Source organism: Otolemur garnettii, unplaced genomic scaffold (assembly GCF_000181295.1).
Source record: "Otolemur garnettii isolate 467f Iridium unplaced genomic scaffold, OtoGar3 scaffold00022, whole genome shotgun sequence".
Taxonomy (NCBI): domain Eukaryota; kingdom Metazoa; phylum Chordata; class Mammalia; order Primates; family Galagidae; genus Otolemur; species Otolemur garnettii.
This window is the reverse complement of record NW_003852417.1, coordinates 14,881,849-14,890,941: the sequence shown is the minus strand read 5'-3', so window position 1 is coordinate 14,890,941 and position 9,093 is coordinate 14,881,849. Positions and strand designations below refer to the sequence as shown.

The 9,093-nt window shown below is 36.3% G+C and overlaps 1 protein-coding gene across 1 annotated transcript in view; it reads left to right on the top strand.

Moving 5' to 3' along the window:
- The window catches only part of ATAD2B (ATPase family, AAA domain containing 2B), a 183,275-nt gene that overhangs the window by 148,943 nt on the left and 25,239 nt on the right, over window positions 1–9,093 (top strand). Inside the window, exon 21 of the mRNA XM_023511813.1 lies at window positions 514–673. Within this exon, the coding sequence (XP_023367581.1) occupies window positions 514–673 (160 nt within the window). The remainder of the gene's footprint in view (window positions 1–513; window positions 674–9,093) is intronic.

Here is a 9,093-nt window from a genome sequence, read left to right as displayed (position 1 = left end):
GCCTTAGCCACTTGAGCTACAGTTGCCGAGCCAAGAAAAAGAAAATTTTTGTTGAAAATTTTAGAGATTTAGTACAAGTAGTTCTCTAATAATATGAAAACCCGATGCTTTTTATTTTCCTGTTTTTCCTCTTTCTTGTACTTTTCTTGAGATAACTTATTGCTTGTTGGGTGCTCTTGCCCAACAAGCATCAATAAGTTATCTCTTCTCAGATATGCCCAAAGGATTTATTAAAAAAAAAAACAAACCAAAAAACAGATGTGGTTTTAAATTTCAAGAATAAAAGTATTTCAGAATTGATATAGTTATAACTTGGAAACTAAAACTTTTCACGGAAAGTATAACTTTAGTAGCATAAATAGCACTGTAATTTTATCCTTATCTATAATTATTTCTTAAATATCTCAAATAAGTTTTTAAAGAACTCTGTTTGTATTTCGTATTATTAAGAACTAAGTAGCTCACATGAAATACCAGAAGTAATTTTCATTAAAATATCCTATTTGTTTTCAGGTTTCAGATTATCTTGAAGTTATCAAGGAACCAATGGATTTATCAACAGTAATAACTAAAATTGATAAACATAATTACCTGACTGCTAAGGATTTCCTGAAAGATATTGATCTCATCTGTAGCAATGCTTTAGAGTACAATCCAGATAAGGACCCAGGAGGTAAGGATGCAAAGGCAAAGGTTCACTTTGATGATAAATGAGAAAATAGTTTATAGTTTAAATACTAAATCATGCCTGTGTTTTAGATAAATTTTCATGACCTATTACTATTTTTAGAAATTTCTTGATGAGGGACATAATAATCTACTTAAAAATCATGTATGTAAATTAGAGGATTTTATAGTTATAGTTATGTTCAATGTTTAGTTTTTCATTTACCTTTTACTTTTTATACTTAGATTATGATTTTGTTCAGATTGATAGAAAACTGAGTAATTGAGAATTTCACTTAAAATTTGACTTAGTCAACAACAGCAATGGTGATAAACTTGGAGAGTATTGAATTTGCAGGAATCCGTGATAGGATACATTTACATATCAAAAAACCCTTTTATGTAGAATATTATATCTTCTGCTGGTTGTGGGTATTTTTATGTTGTTTTATTATTTTATTCCTAATCTATGCTGCACTCAATCGTGTAGTCCCATTTCCTATCATCACCTTCCAGGGAAGACCATCAGGAACATCATCTGTAGTCAAACAAGATGAGTGTATTGATTGTTGTGTATATATGTACTGAGAGAAGAATGTTCCTCATGTGGAACCATCTGGGATTTGGGCTTGTGTTAAGTAAGTGTAAGGAAGTGGGTCTTTGAGTGGGTTGGACACTGTTAGAAAATGGGAGCAATTTTGAGATTAGGCATTTTAAGAAACAAGAGTCTAGAAAAATGGAGCAAAGCTAAAGCTGTAATTGATAAGAAATAGTAGTTATACACATTAGGACAGGATTATGTTTGGTTATTTTTGTTGTTAGGACAAAGTTCACATTTTCACCTGTGTTCAGACATGATTACAGAGTGGTCTTGTTTTTTTCTTGACCCATCATGGGGACAGAGTGACCTTGTCAGATGTTGGTGTTCTGTGAAATTGTTTATGTTTAGCATAGTATACTGGGACCTAGCTGGTAGTGCATAACCAACTCCCAGCTGTCAGGAGTCATTTTTTTTCTTACTCTATTGAGAATTCTGTTTTTTCAGTAGGTACTGCTAAAAGTAAAATGCTTCTTGTTTTTTAAAAATAGTTCTTCAAGTTTCTGTTATCTTATATTTAGAGTAGACTTTGTGCTTTGTCATACACAGTGGCTCTCAACCCAGATCTGGCAAAATGACCTGGATTTGTCCATTCTGCATGAAATTAGGTATTTCCTGCCTGATTTTAAGCTGTAGTAAACCAAACAGAATGAAAATTTTGCACGGCCATACTGGGTATCTAACAGTTCCAGTTTTGTATTAGGATATTTGCTGCTTGTAGCCTTTGTAGTTTGTTTGTTTTGCTTCTTTCTGTTTATTATGTATGTTTTATAGAAAAATTTATAAAAATAGAACAAAGAAGAATATTAAAATAATCTGTAATCCTATTACTGAGTATTATCTCTAACACAAATGTGTTGTATGTACAATTGATATATGCATCTTATTTTTATTAAAATAAATGACTTTTAGAAGTTTTGTCATTCTTGTATTTTTGCAAATTTTATTCATTAATGAATATATTTATCTGAGATTTTAATCAGATATAGTAGCTAACATCTATTGTTGGACATATTTGATTTGTTAGTTTTTTCCTCTAGGTTGTTAAGTATGAGATGTCTGATTTTCTTAAGTATTGTAATATGTTTGATAGTTGATATCTCTTGACATTTCACTTTGACACTTCTATTCCATTATTTATTTATTTATTTTTTATTTTGAGATAGTCTCAGTTTGTCACCCTTGGTAGAGTATGTGGCATTACAGCTCATAACAGCTTCAAACTCTTGGGCTCAAGCAATTCTCTTATCTCAGCTTCCCCACTATTGGACTACAGCCACCTGTCATAATGCCTGGCTATTTTTAGAGATGGGGTCTTGCTCTGGCCCATCTCAAACTCCTGCGCTCAAGCAGTTCATCTGCCTCAGCCTCCCAGAGTGCTAGGATTACAGGTGGGAGCCACTATGCCTGGCCTATCTTATTTTATTTTTAGTGTAAAGGTACATCTTCATTCTTTCAAACACATGTTTCAGCTTGTAACTATCTTTCAAATTTCTTTTAGAGTAATTTTTGTGAAACTATGGTTAGATTAGTCAAAAATTTTTGTTACTTTCAAATATGAATTCCATCCTAGAAACAGTGCAGCACAGACATCTCACAATTATCAATAAAGTGTTTGGGAACGATGTGGCTAATGAACGCGTAGTGTATCAATGCTTTGTGAAGTTCCATTCTGGTAACTTTAATTACCAGCGATAACATGCGTGACCTGAGACCAAGGTCAATAATAACGAGCTGAAAAGTTGTAGAAGTGAATCCATCTCAATCTACACGTGAATTTGTACCAAGATTTGACGTTTGACGTACTATTCCAATGATATTGGACCATTTGAAACAATTTGGGAAGATGAAGAGGCTAGATAGATGAGTTCTGCACGAATTAAATGAGCATCAGAAGAAAAATTGTCTGGAAGCTTGCCGCCTTAGTTGTCACAACATGAAGGCAAATCATTTCTACACTGTATTGTTATGTGTGATAAAAAATGAATTCTTTTTTTTTTTTTTTTTTTTTTTTTTTTGAGACAGAGCCTCAAGCTGTCCCCCTGGGTAGAGTGCCGTGGCATTACAGCTCACAGCAACCTCCAACTCCTGGGCTCAAGCGAGTCTCCTGCCTCTGCCTCCCAAGTAGCTGGGACCACAGGCGCCCGCCACAATGCCCGGCTATTTTTTGGTTGCAGCCGTCATTGTTGTTTGGCGGGTCCGGGCTGGGGATTCGAACCCGCCACCTTAGGTGTACGTGGCTGGCACCTTAGCTGGTTGAGCTATAGGCGCCGAGCCAAAAATGAATTCTTTTTGATAATCACAAGCATTCATCACAGTGGTTGGATAAAGATGAAGTGCTGAAACACAATCCAAATGAATATTCATCCGAGAAAGCTACTAGTGTCTGTTTAGTTCAGCACTGGTATTACCCACTACAACGTCAGGAAACCTGGTCACTCACTTTTAGTGGAGATTGGCTGCAGCCAGTTGGAGGACATGATGAGGATGCTTGTGATTAAGCAACTGAGATGGGTTAATATAGATAGGCCAGTCCTTTTGTAAGATGATGCTCTACCACATGTCACACAACAGTGCTGTTCAAACTACAAAAGCTGAACTTGGAAACTTGCTGTTATCCACTGTGTTCATCAGACCATCTTCCAACTGACTACCACTTTTTCTAGGGTTTGGATTACTTCTTGCGAGGGAAAATATTCAGTTCTCAACAAGCTGCGGAAAACACCTTTTGCAGTTTCCTTGCTACCTGCTCTGCAGGCTTCTTTGCTGCTGGCCTAAATAGGCCACCATTAAGATGGCAAAACTGTGTTGATAGTTTAGGCATGTGGCTTTGATTAATTGTACTGCTACTATTTGAGATAAACCAAACTAGTTTTATATAGATCCTTAATTATTTCCTTAGAATAAATTCCTTAAAGTAAAATTTCTGGATCAAATGATGTAAATATTTTAAGCCTTTTAATCTGTACTATTAAAATTTTCTCATAAAAAATATGCCGGCAGCATCAGAGCCACTATTAGCCAGTATAGCAATTTTGTGTGGGTTAGAAAATCTCCTTTAATTGGATACCATCCTGTAGTGGGATGAATGGTGAAGTATGAGCTGGGTGTCAGCCTCATCTCACTCCTTTTCTTTGATAGGTCCAGTGGAAGGGTGCAAATATCTGTTTAGTGGCTTTGGGTATATGAGAGTACTTGTATGCTTACGCCCTCAGCCTTGTATGATGATAATTGCATAGTATGTAATGAGAACATGGATTTTGGATTAAGATCTAGACTTTAATCCCAGTTCTACCATTTCCTGTTTCTTTAAGTTACATCAAGTTAAGTCCTCTAAAGTTTAGTTTCCTCATCTGTAAAATAGGGATAATTGTATTTTTTGATTGGAGTAGTTGTAAGGATTAAATGAGAATGTATTAAGTTGAACACATGAAATTCTATTTTCATGATCTTCAACCTAAATATGTTAAATCCTTAGCATAGTGCCTGGGACATAAGTGTTCCATAAAGGTTCACTGTTGTTAGTTTTATTCTTACTATCATCTCTAGACAAATGTTTTAATATTCATAAGTTGGTTTCTTAGTGAGTACCTGGACATTTGCCTAGAGTGCCCCTTTATACTTTGTGCTTATTATATTCCCTGGACCATGCTTTACATTTAATCTTACTTGGAAACAAATCTAGGGACTTGTAGTGAAATGAATTGGAAGGCTTAGTGAAAGCCAGTTGAGAAGATCAATCTATAGTTTTCTCCTTTATGTAATTATTACAGTGATACAGTAATACAGTGATATTAATATACAGTGATACTAATACCACTTTTAAGGAAGAAGCAGTGGTTTCTGGTCATAGTAACCATTTATTGTAAAATATTACACAATTGATTAATCAAAAAGGATATCGTTCTTTCTCACAGTGGAAGTTGCAATGCTATACTTGTAACTTTCCCTTTTTTGTTCTTTTTGTTTTCCCTCAAAAGATCCTCTTACCACAGCCTCCTGAGTAGCTGAGACTACTAAGGTGCACTCCACCATGCTCGGCTAATTTTTGTATTTTTTGTAGAGACAGGATCTCAGTCAGGCTGGTCTGGAACTCCTGGCTTCCAGTGATTCATCCTCCTGCTTTGAGAGGCCTCCCAAAGTGCTAGGATTACAGGTGTGAACCACTACATCGGCCTGGTCTTTGAAATATACAAAAAGTGATACAATTCAAAGGCATTATTTTGTGTTTAGATTTTTTCTTATCTTTCATCAAATAGCCTATTTTTTTCTTAGCAACAGAACCACTTGTTGTGTTCCAGAAAAGCCACCTCAGGGTATATTGTGTAGCAAGTGGAAATTACATGAATGTTGTATTACTCTTACAAGCTCCCGTGAGTATTTGAAAGCTTACAGTGTTCTATTTGCAGAACATTTGGCCATTTGGGATAAAAACTAGCATACACATAGAAGACAGAAGCCAACATTTTGAAAGCTATGTATGTTGCTTGAGTGTTTATCTAGATTGTCTCCTTTTAGGATGATGTGGACACAAATAAAATATTGAATAAGAAGAAATTTAACTTAAAGGTTCTGAATGTGACTGACCAGTATCAGATATTTGTTGTGCATATATATATATGTGTGTGTGTGTGTATGTGTGTATATATAATATTTACATATGTAATATTTGAGTGTTCTTCATTTTTAGTCTTGCCATGCATCCCTCATATCTCTCAGACCCACTTATATATATATTTACACACATACACATCATCATTTGACTAATTTTGCTGAAATTTCAACCAAAATCTTGTAGTCTTCTTAGAATCTTCTATTTTGTGCCGCTTGTGCAGGCAAGTGAATAAAGTACTCAGATTCATCTTAACTTTGGGAGCCCTCTGTGTTCTGCTCTTAATACTCTTCTAAATTTATTTGGCATGGTTGTATTTCAAAAGTTCTGTGCTTCAAACAAACTCATTTATATTCTATTAGTATTTATTAGTACCATGTGCTAATTACTGAGGGGAGGGCTAAGCTACAAAAATGGTCCTTGAATCGTGTGATAGATTAGTAGTGCTTAATAGGTAACTACCATGTGGCAGGCATTATTCTGTATGTAATTGAATTAGATTACTAGGGTTGCTATAACAAAATATGGCAGACTGGATGGCTTCAAACAACAGAATTTATCTGAGAAGGCTATCAGTTCAAAATGAAGGTGTTGGATGGCACCTGTGGCTCAGTGGGTAGGGCGCTGGCCCCATATACCGAGGGTGATGGGTTCAAGCCCCGGCCAAACTGCAACAACAACAACAAAAATAGCCGGGCGCTGTGGCAGGCACCTGTAGTCCCAGCTGAGGCAAGGGAGGCTGAGGCAAGAGAATCGCCTAAGCCCAGGAGTTGGAGGTTGTTGTGAGCTGTGATGCCACGGCACTCTACCAAGGGCGACAAAGTGAAACTCTGTCTCTTAAAAAAAAAAGAAGGTGTCAGTAGGTTTGGTTTCTCCTGAAAACCCTTTTCTTGGTCTGCAGATGCCACCTTCTCCCTGTGTCTTTATGTGACCTTTTCTCTATTCTTCTATGCCCTTAGTTTCTCTTAATGTGTCCAAATTTTCTCTCTAAGGACATCAGTCAGATTGGATTAGACCCCACCCATATGACCTCATTTTATCTTAATTATATTTTTAAAGCCCCCATCTCCAAATACAGTCATATTTCAAGGTATTGGGGCTTCTACATGTGAATTTTGAGGGGATACAATTTACCCCACAACAGTAATATATAAATTGCAATCCCTAATATTAGAAAGTGACTTATTTTTTTTTTTTTAGGGATGACAAATATACTTATCTAATTATTGTGATTATAAGAACAAAAAGATTGTTAAGATAAAGGGATATAAAGGTGGCAATAATAATGTTTTGAGGTGGCAGCAGATAGTTATAATGCATGGTTATAAGACCTATGTTAGAAATATGTACACAGGGTCAGTGGAGCACAGAGAAGATACTGTCTGGAGATGAGGACTGAGAAGGGCATTCATTTCAGGTTGAAGAAAATAGCATACAGAGGTACGAAAAAAGCATTTCTGGCAGTGAGAAATTAATTTGCTTCCCTCCTCACTGACTCACTTTTTACTGAGCATTCATTTATTAACTGTTCTCTATGTATATTCATCCTATTCAAGGCTAGAGATATTAGCAGATGATTAAGGTATAGCCCTGACCTTTTAGTATGAATTTTTAGGGGGTGGGATGGAGATTGGGAGACCAATTAAGATTTAGTTGCAGTGGCTGTGGAGATTAAATATAGAGGACTTAGTGACCAACCAAACACATATGGCTGACAAATCTATAGTGACACCTGAGGTTTCAGTCTGGATGGAAGAATCAGAGAAAGTAAATCAATGTAGGAACAAGTTTACGGGGAGCTTGCTAAGTTTACTTTTGGACATGTTTGCATGAATTATATTTGGTACACCCAGATAAAATGCAGACATAGTAAAGTAATAGCTGTGTATATGATTCTGGAGATTAGAGGAGGTTTGAGCAAGAGACCTTTTTGAGGCTCAGCTCCCGTAGCTTTTGAGGCTCAGCTCCCGTAGCACAGTGGTTACGGCGCCGGCCACATACACTGAGGCTGGCAGATTCAAACCCAGCTGGGGCCAGCTAAACAAAAATGACAACTACAACAAAAAAATAGCCTGGCTTTGTGGTGGGCGCCTGTGTCCCAGCTACTTAGGAGATTGAGGCAAGAGAATCACTTAAGCCCAAGAGTTTTAGGTTCCTGTGAGCTGTGATGCCACAGCATTCTACCAAGGGCAACATAGTGAGACTCTGTCTCAGAAGAAAAATAGAGAGAGAGAGAGAGAAACGTTTTGGGGAGTCATCAGTGTATAGGAGTGAATGAGATCTCACAGGCAGTATGCAGAATAAGATGAGAGAGGAGCCCAGGGGAAACACTTCTCTAGGAAATATGTTTCCCATTTTTGCCAGCATAGGTCCTAATCTTACTGTTTCAGGATCTTTGTTAAATGTACTCTATTGGGAGCATGTACTTTTTTTTCTTTTTAAATCAGTTTTATTGAGGTGTAAGTTACATAGACGAAAATGCACCTTTTAAAAGTGTGTGGTTTTTAAAATCACATATATTTTTAAAATTCTACTTATCTTTCAGGAAATATCAAATGCTAAGCTCATGAAAGGTTTTTCTGATTGCCTTCCAGTTATAAGTAACCCCTTTACCTCTGAATTTCATAACATGTAACTTTTCTGAGACACTTATTGCCTGGAGTAGTTATTTGTTTACGTATCTTTATCACTTATTTTAGACTCTGCACTTACTGAGAACAGGATCTGTATAGGTATCTTATATGGAGCATGTTCTTAATACATGTAAATGCGGCCAGTGAGTAAATTTTAGCAGTTGTTTCTTTTTAAATTCTAACTCAAGGAGTCTCAGATTAGGTAGGATTATAAAATGGAGATGTAACATAATGCAGATGTGTAGAATATGCTTTAATATTGGTAATGTATAAATATCTGAACCAGTAAATGCAGTAAAACTTCTTATTTTATATAATAATTTGGAATGAAAAATAATACCCTGAAAATTAGTTTTTAAAAAAATATTGTTCATCTTTTCAAATAATTTTATTGAAAAAAATCCAACTAGGCTCAGTGCCTGTGGCTCAAGTGGCTAAGGCGCCAGCCACATACACCTAAGGTGGCAGGTTCAAATCCTGCCCAAGTCCGCCAAACATCAATGATGGCTGCAACCAAAAAAGTAGTCAGGTGTTGTGGCAGGCGTCTGTGGTCCCAGCTACTTGGGAGGCGGAGGTAGGAGACT